This window comes from Crotalus tigris, unplaced genomic scaffold (genome assembly GCF_016545835.1).
Source record: "Crotalus tigris isolate CLP2741 ecotype Arizona unplaced genomic scaffold, ASM1654583v1 scf7180000018172.2679963, whole genome shotgun sequence".
Classification (NCBI taxonomy): domain Eukaryota; kingdom Metazoa; phylum Chordata; class Lepidosauria; order Squamata; family Viperidae; genus Crotalus; species Crotalus tigris.
In genome coordinates, this window is record NW_024096864.1 from 421,084 (window position 1) to 435,077 (window position 13,994).

The 13,994-nt window shown below is 41.7% G+C and overlaps 1 protein-coding gene across 4 annotated transcripts in view; it reads right to left on the minus strand.

Moving 5' to 3' along the window:
* Positions 1-844: 844 nt before the first annotated feature.
* COL4A5 (collagen type IV alpha 5 chain) overlaps positions 845-13,994 on the minus strand; it is a 138,058-nt gene continuing 124,908 nt past the window's right edge. For all 4 annotated transcript variants that reach the window (XM_039348727.1, XM_039348725.1, XM_039348726.1 and 1 more), the window contains 7 exons: positions 10,393-10,521; positions 9,511-9,609; positions 8,867-9,079; positions 7,591-7,768; positions 4,136-4,250; positions 2,639-2,811; positions 845-1,484 (listed from right to left, as the gene is read on the minus strand). In XM_039348727.1, the coding sequence (XP_039204661.1) occupies positions 1,403-1,484; positions 2,639-2,811; positions 4,136-4,250; positions 7,591-7,768; positions 8,867-9,079; positions 9,511-9,609; positions 10,393-10,521 (989 nt within the window). In that variant the 3' untranslated portion in view covers positions 845-1,402. The remainder of the gene's footprint in view (positions 1,485-2,638; positions 2,812-4,135; positions 4,251-7,590; positions 7,769-8,866; positions 9,080-9,510; positions 9,610-10,392; positions 10,522-13,994) is intronic.

The following is a 13,994-nucleotide window of genomic DNA, read 5'->3' on the forward strand; positions in this document are numbered from 1 at the left end:
ACCAACATAAATTAATATCATTCAAATGAATGACTTTTTGTTCCTGTGGTTTCTTAATCAAAGACTATAAAATTGTCTTCCTGCATAAGATGCCCTTTGATCATTTGGATCGTAAGGCCTACAATTCTTAATCAGCATGGCTGTTAGTGGTGTTTCCTAGCTAGAGGCTACAGGCTCTAAAAGAAAGGGATCAGTTTTGGCAAGGAGGCTGCTCTAATATTTCACAGGATGTGCGAAAATAAAACCCTTTAAAAATGACCTTTCTGGCTTTTTTGTTGCTCTTATGGACAAATAAAATGATCAAGAGAGTGGCATACAATACAGACATTAATTAACAGCTCTGTTTTCTTTTAAAAGGCTACAACATTATTAGACATTTTTCAAATAAAATGTGAGCCAAACTTGGGGAAGAAAATAAAAAAATTTAAAACTCAGTAGTAGCTCGCTGGGAGAGAGAGAGAGAGAGTGGTGAGTAGTAGTGAGTGAGTGAGAGAGAGAGAGAGAGAGAGAGAGAGAGAAAGAGAGAGAGAGAGGTGAGTAGGAGTGAGTGAGAAAGAAAGAGAGAGAGAGAAAGAGAGAGAGAGAAAGGGAGAGAGAGAGAGAGAGAGAGAGAGAGAGAGAGAGAGAACAGATCCGTAGAAACTATTTCCTGACTTAGAATACGGTGTCCTGCTTTTCAGTTGACCTTTTTCAACTTTTTTTAATATATATATATATATTTATTTTTATATATTTTTAATATATATATATATTTATATATATATAGGTTGACTTGATTTCGTTTGGTGACGTCAGTGAGCTTAGGCAGGCTGGCTTGTGTCTAAATGATGGAGAAGTTGGAAACTAAAAAAAAAATGTGTTTACACAATATACACATTTCATTACTTACAAAGGAAAAAAATAATAATAAGTTTAAACGTTTCATATCAAAATCTGGGAATACAGTAGGATCGATAGCACCACAATGTGGGGTTTCTTGGCACAGCACAGTCTCCTCCTCATAGGAATTCCTTTATTTTTTGTGGGGGGGGGGAGTGGCACCTTCACTTTTGGGGGTCAATTTGGCAAAGAGCACATTTTCAGTCCTTACAGGAAAAAGGTTGACTTCTTCAATCTTCCCAATCTTCCGATGCCTTGGCTATCTTCTCCATCGTTCCTTCAACCGATTCCTTTAATTCATTTAGTAGCCAAATTTCTAACCCGCCCCGGTTCCCCAAATGCAACACGTTGGTTTTGGGGTTCTCCTTCAGGGAGAGGCGCTGAGATCTGCATCAACGTGAGGGAGTGTCTCTTCTTCAAACTTCTTCTTCTTCTTCTCCTTTTCCACAATAGCACCAATATTATAGCTGAAGGACAGTGCATTAAAATATTTCTCAGTTGCTGTGGTGTAAAGTCTGACGCATTACGTCCTCTTCATGCAAACTTGGCATCGACTGATACGGGCCCGGAGGTCACCAGCCTTAAGAGTCTCCGACTGAGGTTTACTGGGCAAGGGAAAGGCAAAGAAGGACACATCGTGAGTTGGTGGAAAGTAAGGATGGAAAACATGTAAGCTAGGGATGTCCAACCTTGGCAACTTTTAAGACCTGTGGACTTCCAACTCCCAGCACCAAGGACCCCTCATTTCAACCTTGAGCTCCAAATAGTCTCTTCTATTCGTAACCAAATTAATTTTTGATTTGGTTCTGCATGCCATGTGAATCCAATCTACACGGCTGGCATCCATGATGTTTCCGGTGAAACCGGTCTAATAGAACACCTGGTCTACTGCTATGATTACTTTTGCCTTTCCCTTTAACTCTTTGTCAGCAAAAATCTAAATTTACACACACACACACACACACACACACACACAAAGTTTTTTTTTGGACAGACCAGTCTGATTAATGCACCTTGATATTTTGACTGCTATACTGCAGTTCTACTTATAATCACTTTTGCCTTGCAAGCTTGCAATAGCTATTCTAGTCTCCCATTTAACTCTTTAACTCTTTGTCAACAAAAAAAGAAATTTGTATATATATATCTATATGTAGATATATCTATATCTATATAGATATAGAGATGGAGATGGAGATAGATATAGAGAGATATAGAAATAAAGATAGATAGATATAGAGCTAGAGCTATATATATATATATATATATATATATATATATATATATATATATATATATATATATATATAGAGAGAGAGAGAGAGAGAGAGAGAGAGAGACATATGGATATATGTAGATATATATAGATATATATAATTTTTTATAATCCAAATGCTTAATTTTATCAGCAACATATTGTCTGGGTTTCCAACAATTTAACTTACAAAATCATTTTGTTTTTCTAGCCATTGATAAAAGGTATCCCATGTTCTAAAATATACTGAATCTTCTTTCTCTTTCATTTTCAATGTCAATCTATCCATTTCTGCACAATCTAAAAAAAAAATTAATTAACTTTTCCTCCGTTGGTAAATCATTTTTCCAATGTTCTGTGTCTTAGTATGTTGAGGGATCTGACCTGAATCCCCGGGGTTCAATTCCACCAGCTACAGCTAAGGAAATCAGAGCTTAGTAGGCTGTGTGTATCCAACATGTACACTAAAAAAAAAAAAAAAAAAAAGGAAAGAGGCAGACTTACTTGAACATTTCTGATATTTCCACAGTGGCCAGCCAAAAACTGTATGAATTGGCGTAATAGTTGCAGGTCCCTCGGCCATGGCACTCAATGAAGGGAGCTGAGCGGAATTCCTCAAGACAGGAGCCAGGAGAAGCCAAGGCCTGTCCGGATCCTTCTGCTCCCGCACTGGTGTGCTGAAATAAACCAAATCACTCTAGGTCAGTGATGGCGAACCTTTTAGAGACCGAGTGCCCAAATTGCAACCCAAAACCCACTTTTGTATCACCAGGTGCCGGGTGGGTATGGCCCACTCGGTGGGCGCAGCAACAGTGGGCGTGACAGACTGGGTAGGCGTGGCCACTGGATGGGTGTGGCTGCAGTGGTCATGGCAGACTGGGTGGGCATGGCTGGGGTGGGCGTGGCCACCTCGATGTTGCTTATGGGGAGGGAACACCTGTGGGAGCTGGGCAGGACAGGGTTGGGAGAGATCCAGGGGGTCTCTGGCGGGTGGGATGGTGGGCTCCCCAATGGCAGCTCCAGGCTGGCTGGCCTTAGGCCAGTGATGGCAAACTTTTAGAGACCACGTGTGCTGGGGTGATGGCCATAGATTCGCCACCACTGCTCTAGGTCAACCAATTATCATCTTAACCCAGTGTTTCTCAAGCATAGCAACTTGAAGACAGGTAGACTTCAACTCCTAGAATTTCCCAGAGAGCTGGTTGAAAGCCAGGGGTCCCCAACCTGTGGGCTGCGGCTTGCTGGCCACCGGGCCACAGAACAGGCTGGCCAGTGCGTGTACGTTGAGCGCACTCAGCCCCACTTGCGCTAGTGCCGCTGCCACTACGAAAACGGGACACCGCACAGCAAAAACAGGGCGGTGCCAGCGAGTATCATGCAGGCACTAGCACCGCCCTGTTTGTATCGCGCATGTTCACGGCCCTGTTTGTGCATGTGCGTGCGTAAAATGCTTTCCCCTCCCTTTCTCTCTGATCCGCCAACTGAGAAAGATTGGAGGTCTCTGTTGTAAGCCATCCAGAACATAGGTGGAGAGATGAATAATGCCTCTTGCTAACACCCAAGTTTTGATCACACGACCACGGGGATGCTGCAATTGGTATCAGTGTGAAAGACAATCATAAGTCACTTTTTTTCAGTGCCGTTGCAATCTTGAACGGTCATCAAATGAATGCCTGTAAGCAGAGGACTACCCGTGACAACAGAATCTTGAAAGTCTGGTCATGTCTTCCTTTAAAAGTTCCTTTTAATGATCTCCCCACCTCTCTGGGCTTTTTTTTTTTTTAATTTTTGCTGAAGGATGGTTTCCACAGGCCTCTGATTCCTTTTCTAAGCTCATTTCCAAAACTCCCTGTGTTCTTTTAGGACAAGGGTTTTCTTTCTTCCTTCTTCTTTTTCCCCACTTCTCCTGGTCCTCTCACCCCGAGAAGGACTACTAAGAGGAATGGAATTACAGGCACCTGAATTGTCATTGTACAAACATTTAGTGAAGGCACCACGTACCATCATGAATGAATATCCGATCCATAGCGAGTTCCAGCCCTGTGGACACGAGGGGATTTGAATGGTCTGGCTGTGGACTGCTATGACCATCGCAGGAGCTTCACAGACTGTGCAACTAAAAAAGGGAGTAAGCAGGGGGAGAAGAAGGAAGGAGAAACTGTATGAAAAGATTGAACACAATAACAGTAGAGTAATAGTTTGGCAGCTTGTCTCATCCATGGGTCAACCAGATGTTCTAGGAAAGTCTCTAAGCAAGACACACGTTCGGAAATGTCCTCCAATTTGCTCTTCTCGTCCATTGGTATTTGGTGACCCCCTGTCTCCAATCAGGGAGGCTCCATTGAACCAGGAAGGTTAATAGCAGCTCATAAATTATTTCTCTAAGAATGGGTTGATATAACCCCCTCTTTTAAATGTGTCTAAACTCATCATATAAAGAAAACCTGTATAAGATGGTTTACAGATGGCACCTCCCTCCGGCCAGATTAGCCAAAATGCATAATGGATATTTATCTATGTGTAAAAAAGAAAAGGGCACCTTTTTTCATGTATGATGGACATGTAGAGAAGCACAGGTGTACTGGCGTATGGTCTGGGATTGGGCAATAGAAATGACTAGGCAAAACATTCAATACAAACCAGAGACATTACTATTAGGAATACTAGAGAAAAATGTAAATAAAGAAGACACATATTTAATTATCCATGTGGTCACAGCAGCAAGGATACTATTTGCTCAAAAGTGGAAAGCAATGGAAGTACCGAGTGAGGAAGTCGTAATAAAGAAAATAATGTATTGCGCAGAACTAGATAGGATAACTAAAAGATTAAAAAATCAGGAAGAAACAGAATTTTATCGAATATGGAATAAATGTTATAGATGGAGGGGGAAAAATGGAGGTCACAGTAAAGAGATAAACTGAGATAGGGACTAGAAATGTATAGTTGTATATAGGTATATTATATGTAATTAATGTACAATATGGACTGAGATGTCAGTCAAAGGCGATTTACCATGTTCAATGTTTTTAATCCTTTTTTTCTTTGTACTTAATAAAATTTTAAAAATTAAAAAAAAATGTGTCTAAGCTAAGGTCAGGAAACTGTATTCCACTGGAGATTATTAAAAAGAGCTTGGACAGCCATTTGTCTGGAATGGTCTAGGGCAGTGGTTCTCAACCTTTTTAATGCCACGACCCCCAACCGGTCGTAAGTCGAGGACTACTCAACCTGTCGTAAGTCGAGGACTACTCAACTGGTGCAGCACTGTTTGCAAAATGGGACTTTTGGCGGGCTCAGCAGGGCAGAGACAGCCTGGACAATTCCTATTGGCTTTGGAAAGCCAATAGAATTAGACTCTATTCAAGAGAGTCTATTCTATTGGCTTTCAAAAGCCAATAGAATAAAACGGAGGAGCACAGCTAAGGAAAAGGGAAAAAAAATGGCGGACTGCGTTGTTTGGTGACCCCTGTGAAATGGTCGTTCGACCCCAAATGGGGTCCCGACCCACAGGTTGAGAACCACTGGTCTAGGGTCTCCTGCTCAAGCAGACGGTTGGACTAGAACAGGGGTCGTCAACCTTGGCAACTTTAAGACTTGTAGACCTCAACTCCCAGAATTCCTCAGCCAGCTTTGCTGGCTGAGGAATTCTGGGAGTTGAGGTCCACAAGTCTTAAAGTTGCCAAGGTTGAGGACCCCTGGACTAGAAGATCTCCAAGGTCCCTTCCAGCTCTATTGTTCTGTTATTTTGATACTGCTAGAATTCAGCCTTCCCAGTATTGTAGTGATCAAGAATTAGAGAGCTATCATTTCAACCCTGATTCTAAGCTACATCCGGTAAAGCTCCCCAAGTTAATTCGGGGTTAGGAAAAGATAAACATGATGTTTTGATGTGTTGAGTTTAATATCCATCTCTGGAAGGCCAACTTTGAGTCCTAGGCTGCAATAACAGAGGGATAGAATCAAGTTCATGTGAAGTGTTTTATAAGGCCTTGGCAAGACCGTATGTGCCCAAACTGCATCCAGTTTTGGTCACCATGATATAAAAAAAGATGTTGAGACTCTAGAGCAGTGGTTCTCAACCTGTGGGTCGGGACCCCATTTGGGGTCAAATGACCCTTTCACGGGGGTCGCCAAACAACGCAGTCTGCCATTTTTTCCCCCTTTTCCTTAGCTGTGCTCCTCCCTTTTATTCTATTGGCTTTTGAAAGCCAATAGAATAGACTCTTGAATAGAGTCTAATTCTATTGGCTTTCAAAAGCCAATAGGAATTGTCCAGGCTGTCTCTGCCCTGCTGAGCCCACCAAAAGTCCCATTCTGCAAACGGTGCTGCACCAGTTGAGTAGTCCTCGACTTACGACCGGTTGAGTAGTCCTCGACTTATGACCGGTGAGGTGGCGCAGCAGTTAGAGTGCAGTACTGCAGGCCACTTTAGCTGACTGTGTTCAGCAGGTCAGCGGTTCAAATCTCACCGGCTCAAGGTTGACTCAGCCTTCCATCCTTCCGGGGTAGGTAAAATGAGGACCCAGATTGTTGGGGGCAATGTAAATATATATATACATTGCTTACTGGTGTACACCGCTTAGAGAGTGCTTGCACTTAAAGCGGTATATAAGTCTCATAAATAAATAAATAAATAAATAAATTAAAAAGGTTGAGAACCACTGCTCTAGAAAGAATGCAGAGAAGAGCCTGCACAAAGAGGATTTGGACTGGAGGCTAAAAGATACAATAATTGATTGCAGAAACTGGGTATGTCTAGTCTAATGAAAAAAGGACGAGGGGGGACATGATAGCAGTCTTCCAATAACTCAGGGGCTGCCCCAAAGAAGAGGGAGTCAAGCTCTTCTCCAAAGTACCTGAAGGCAAGACAAGAAGCAATGGATGGAAACTAATCAAAGAAGTAAGGAGATAGTTCCTGAGAGAACAATTGACCAGTGGAACAACTTGCCTCAAGAAGTTATAGGTGCTCCATCCCTGGAGGTTTCCAAGATTGGACAGCCATTTATTGGCTGTGCTATAAGGTCTCCTGCAGGGGGTTGGACTAGAAGACCTCCAAGGTCCCTTCCAACTTTGTTATTCTCTTAGTTATTTGTCATTCTGTTACTTTGTTGTCGTTCTGTTATTCTGTTACTCTCTTACTCTGTTAACTGCTCTTTTACTATCGAGTCTTGAGTTCTATATGGAAATGTAGTTGCTTTTCATATGGAAACTGAAGATGCTGCCTTCAGCTTTCTAAGAATTCATCCTACCTGGATTGGAACTTCTCTGTTTGAAACAAAAAAATGCTTTTTTAAATATATATAAAGGTGCATCCTACATAAAACATATCTGACAGTTTTGTAGAAAGACTGCTCCGCTGGTTTCCCGTGCTCAACCTCAGCATCATCATACAGAGGGATGAGAAATGACAGCCTATCTTTCTCCTACTTGAAACCCAAGAGTTTCTTGCTCACCGGCTAATAAAAGGTTGGATATTCTTTCCAGTTAGTGGCTCCATGCTCATTGGCATCGGCTCAGGAGTAGAAAGCCAGTAAGAGTAGTCATTCCTGGATGCAAAGTTACAGACGTTGTTGATGTTGCAAAACATGAAGGGCATGGTGCTGAAACGGCGGAGACAGCTGCCAGCAGTGCCTAGCAAACGGAAGACGCCCTTGGTAAGAATGAGATATAAAACAAGTTTTCCCCTTCCTTCCTTCCTTCCTTCCTTCCTTCCTTCCTTCCTTCCTTCCTTCCTTCCTTCCTTCCTTCCTCCCTTTCTTTCTCTTTTTTTCTTTCTTTCTTTCTCTTTCTTTCACATACTTTCTTTTCTCCCTCCCTCCTCTTTCTTTCTTTCTTTCTTTCTTTCTTTCTTTCTTTCTTTCTTTCTTTCTTTCTTCCTTCCTTCCTTCCTTCCTTCCTTCCTTTCTTTCTTTCTTTCTTTCCTTCTTTCCTCCCTCTCTCTCCCTCCTCTCTTTCTTTCTTTCTTTCTTTCTTTCTTTCTTTCTTTCTTTCTTTCTTTCTTTCTTTCTTTCTTTCTTTCTTTCTTTCCACCCATCTTTCACAGGGTACCTATGGGCAGCTTACAATATTATAAAAATAAAACTCTATAAATAAAATACTACAAAAATGTAACATACAATACAGGTAAAAGATGGGGCGAGAAGGGGGATCTGTTACTAATCTATCAGCCACCCCCAATGAAGCCCCTTCTTTACTTCCCCTATCCAGAGACTAGCTCTTCCCAATATGGCATGTCATAACTATGTTAAGACTATAGCTCCCAGAATCCCTAGCCAAGGAATTTTGGTCCCAGTGGATGGGCAGAATGCCAGGTGGAGCAGCCTTGCAGCCAAGGGTGTTAACACCGTCCTCACATTTTTCATGGTTCTGTTCCAGGAGATGCTCCTCAAATACTGTTCCAAGAAATGCAGAAGCCTCTCAGTGGATGGTCAAGCGGCCTTGGATGAGGAAGACCAGTGGCTTTAGGCACAGCCCCTCATCCACATCTATTTTGTGGCTCTGTGCAAAACTTCCAGAGAAAGGGATCTGCTTTACAAGAGCCTCATGGATGCAGGGAGAGAAGAAATCGTACTCCTAAACATCGGACAAACCACTGTTTCCCCAAAGTACCAGCCAGAAAGAAAAAAAGCGCAATAGAACTGAGATATGAATGATGATTAGAATAGAAGTGGGTCTCCAATGCCATCTCCATAAAAAAAACAACCTGCTCAGAGCAAAATGGAACCTCACCCAGATCCTGTCCATGAGCTCTCTCGTTTCCTTGCACGTAGAGAAGGGAAAATCCATCATAGATCCGGCTGGTTCCCGGTGGGCAGAAGGGGCTGTCGGTGGTTTGACTGTGGCGAGTTATGAGGAATCCATGGGCAACTGAACCTGCTCCTGGCTGTCCTGGAGGACCTTGCAATCCATCAGGGCCAGGGGGTCCGTGTGAACCACGTAGACCTGTGTGTGCAGGATGAACAAAGTCAATCACACCTCTCGACAGGTGGACAGATGTGAATCTGCAGTCTTAAAACAACCAGCCTTCTAAATAGGGTGGGCAAGCCCAAAGTTGACATGGATTCTCCAGGATCAATTCTGGATAGACTTCCCATAAGATCAGTTACGGAGGCTTTGCTTCCTACCCTGGCACAGCTGAAGCCAGACAGGTTGTGACATTGGACACAAGGCATGCCTCGCCCTTGTTTTGTCCTACGATTTGGCACCATCCTGCCTCTTTTCTGGCCATCAAAGCTGAAGAAAAGCTTCCAAAGATTTTGTTCTTTCTGGAGATTCAGTTGAACCCGCAAAGGAGAGCAGATCTATATCTGTCTTTATTGCTTGACACCCTCCTCTTCCCTATTCCCATCACAGAAATGATACATTCACTTTACCTGGCTGGCCTGGGAGTCCTTTCTCCCCTTTACGCCCCGCTGGACCATCAAAACCAGGAAGGCCATCACGTCCAACGTCACCAGGAAGACCAATTGAACCTATGGATGTATATTGTTTAATGAGTTCCTTTAGACTGCTTGCAAAACCCCCATCATATTACTTTAGTCCAGGGGTCTTCAAACTTGGCCCTTTTATGACTTGTGGACTTTAACTCCCAGAATTCCTCAGCCAGGCATGCTGGCTGAAGAATTCTGAGAGTTGAAGTCCACAAGTCATAAAAGAGCCACGGTTCTCCACACCTGAGCTAGGTTGATGCCTTATGTTACTCTACACCAGGGGTCTTCAAACTTGGCCCTTTTATGACTTGTGGACTTCAACGCCGGCTGAGGAATTCTGGGAGTTGAAGTCCATAAGTCATAAAAGGGCCAAGTTTGAAGACCCCTGCTTTAGTCAAATGCCAGAAGACAGCTATCTTTTTTTTTTTTTGCATTAAGCTCATTTTTATTTTTTTAAAAATTACAAAATAAACCCATTTACTCTCCCCCCAAACCCCACCCCCCCGACTTCCCGGAGCCAAATACAGGGTATTTCAAACATATTAAACATAATCTAACTAAGTTAACAAATAGATTAATCATAAGCTAAACAAGTTTAACAATTTATATAACAATTAAAATCATCCTTAAACCTTAACTCCCTTTAAACCTTAATAACATATCATAAACAAATCAGTTTATAATCAATTATTATATAATTAAAAAAATTTTTAATTTAAATATTATTAATAATACTTATTGTTTAATCATAAAATAAGTGGAACTTTTCAGTTCCATATTTAAATTGCTTTCATCCATATTGTTACCTGTCCAGAAAGAACTTACCTGGCAAACCTGGAGGCCCTGGAAGTCCAGGTAGACCTTTTATTCCAGGCTGCCCTGGAAGACCAGGTGGTCCTTGATCACCTTTAATCACAATTGTTTTTCCAGCCGGGCCAGGTATTCCTGGAGGACCTAGGATACAGAGAAAGTTGAGAACCTAAATCATTTAGTCAGGCGTTCCTTTGGATGGTTCATGAGAAAGGAGGGAATAAAACATGGTAAATATCTGGCATTATCAGATGCCACCATAAGAAGATGGATTGGGCTCACCCTGGTCTCAAAACCGTTTTTTCAGACTGAGTTAGAGCTTTGCAACCTGCTTAGAACCGACAAGGACAAGGGATATATGATCTAATAAATAAATATAAATAATTCCAGTAATAATCAATTTTGTTTTATGGCATCCCAAAGCTTCCTAAGAGCAAAAAAGGCCAGCTGCTTACAGAAGGAAAAAAAAACCACTTCTGAGTCACAGCTTAACTTGCTGCTATTGCTATTCTTATTTTACCAAACAATCTGCTTTTTAAACACTTGACATCTGGAACAAAAGATAGACACCCAATTTTAGCTACCAATTATACTCAGCAATACCGGGATTCGGTCTGATCTAGACCAGGCTCAAGATTTGCATTTCCTCCCACAGCTCTGTTATTTTAAGATTTTGTTGGTCTTGGAAATGTTTATTTCTCCTCTTCTTGAGTCCTGCCCATCATAAACAAAGAATGAGATCTAGCATAGGGTTTATGTGACTCGGAGGCTTTAACAACCACGTTGCTGCTCTCAGTTGACAACTACCTGTATTATTTTTTTTTTCCTAACCTGAAAGTTGAAATCCTCAGTGTCTAGAAATAGACACAAGAGAAAAAGGGTATTAACCAGCAACAGGGGCAAATTTTAAGCCAATTTAGTCTTCCACCAACTAAGGAACAATCTCAGTGAATGGGAAAGGACAGAGAGTCCTTGACTTACAATCCTTCACTTACTGACTGTTTGAACTTACAGCAGCCCTGGAAAAAGTGACGTATGAACTGTCATGCTTATGACCGTTGCAGCATCTCCGTAGTCGCATGATCAAAATTCAGACCAGATCAATCGCAAGAGAAGTATCTCTTGGTGTGGAAAAGATGGATACATTTTATACAATATAAGTATGATATAAGAAAATACCATTTAGCTTTCGAATAATTTATATTTAAAGTTTAAGATATTATTTAGAAGTGTAATTATTATTATTTTTTAATTTTTTATTTTTTTTATTTCCCTTTTTTCCCCTCTTTTTGTTTTTTATATATAATGGAGTTAAAGTATTTCATAATTTGTTTATTGAGTGTAATTATATCTGTTTAAGGTTTATTTGGGTTTAAAACTTTTTTTCTTTTAAGTTCTAGTTAAGCCTGTATTCAGCTCTGGGAAGAATGGGGGAGGGTTTTGGGGTGGGTTGGGAGGGAACGGGGAAGGGTTCTTATTGTAAAATTTAAAATTTTTTTAATAATAATAAAAAAAATTCAGACCTTTGGCAACTGACTCCTATTTATGACGGTTGCAGTGTCCCGAGGTCATGTGATGCCCTTTTGCAATCTTCTAACAAGCAAAGTCAATGGGGAAGCCGGATTCACTTAAGTCATATTATTAAACTTAACAACTGCAGCGATTCACTTAATAACGGTGGCAAGAAAGGTTGTAAAGTGGGGCAAAATTCACTTAGCAGCTGTCTTGCTTAGCCACATCAATTTTGGGCTTGATTGTGGTTGTAAAGCAAGGATTATTTGTATATTCCTCCTTTCCTAAATACGCTTGGACTATGCTGGTATCCCCCAAATTAAAGTTGTGTTGGAGCAGAAATCCTCTCATCTCGAGAGCTTTTGTCAACCCAAGATAGCCAGTCAAAAGGTAAAATCTGACCGGTGGCCTGCACGGATTGTGTAACTGTTTACCTGCTGCTCAAAAATGTTTATTGTACAACACTGCTTGCGTTCAGTCATGAAAATTGGATCTGGTATAAATGGCTGCGATTATAAGACAAAATTGCATGTACAGATTAAGCTAAAAGGATATGGGAAGGATCTGCCTTAAGAGGTGCTAAATGTTGGTATCCATACACAGCAGTCAATGGCTTTGGAAGAATTGCTTTTGCCACATAGCAAAATCTTGCTTTGCTTGTTGTGAATTATGGTCCTTGAAGAAGGGACCCAGTACTTTTGATTATCTACCTGTGTGGTTAGATTTCAATCTGCATTTTAAGAAGCACAATCCTTATCACGCATGAAGCAAATGAATTAAAGAGGCACAGGGAGACAGAGAGAAAGAAAGAGAGCTAGAGAGAGAAACAAAAAGAGAAAAAGAATGAAAGAGCTAGAGAGAAAAAGAGAGAGAGTGCCAGGGAGAGACAGAGAGAAAGAGAAAGGGAGAGAGAGAAAGAGACAGAGATTGCTGTAAGATTCCTGACTTTTAAGAAGATTGTAGGCAAACCAGAATGCTTGTGGATAAAAGTAACCTTTTTGGTATGAAAAATGAGTCCTGTGAGAAACGGTTGAAAGAATGGAGCATGTTAATCTGTAAGATGAGAATGCTGACAGAAACCTGGTGAACATTCTTCAAATACCAGAAAGGCTGTCACAGGGAAAAAGGACGATATTTACTTGCCACTTTTCCCAGCGCACAAGGCTAAACCCAACAGCATCACTTATGAAAAAGCAGATTCCAGATGAACCTCTCAAAAACATCACCATCAAGCCCTTGAGTCAAATGTGGCATGTAACAGTTGGCCTAATTTTCACATTCTTATACCTGAGATTGGTTCAGAGCTTTGTAAGTAGGATCTGGGAGAGATGAAGATGCCAAAAAGAAGAAAATGGGGGTGGGTGGGTGGGTGTTAGAGAAAGACTGGACTCACTGCTGGTCACCCAATGTCCCACTTCAGGAAACGATCTCTTCAAGAACATGCCCTTCAATACTGGAAGAAGGTTGCCAATTCTTCTGTGGAATAATGGCCTCCGATAAGACCCCAGATATTGTTTGCTGATCATATATTAGAGCCCTGGTGGCGCAGTGTATGAATGCAGTATTGCAGGATAATTCTGCTGTCTGCCAGCTGCCAGCAGCTCAATTCTCATTGGCTCAAGGTTGACTCAGGCTTCCATCCTTCCGAGGTCAGTAAAACGAGGATCCAGATTGCTGGGAGCAAGATGCTGACTCTGTACACCACTTAGAGAGGGCTGCAAAGCACTGTGAAGTGGTATATAAGTCTAAGTGCTATTGCTATTACTGTAGTTCCCCCACATCAAAGGAACAGATTGGACTAAATGACCTATGTCAGTGGTTCCCAACCTGTGGTCCGTGGACCCCTGGGGGTCCGCGATGTCACAAGGGGTCGGTGAAGATTTATGATTTAAATCTTGAGTTAAGTTTTGGGGGTCCATGGCCATAGTCCATGGCCACAAAAAGGAATTTAAAGGGGGTCCATGGTGAAGAAACAGTTGAGAACCACTGACCTACCTCATCAAGGCACAACTGGTGATCATGAAAAGACTCATCACCATGGATTTAAATCTCACATTAGCCAAGCCGCTCATTGCCTCAGAAGAAGTACTAATCTGTAGCTCACA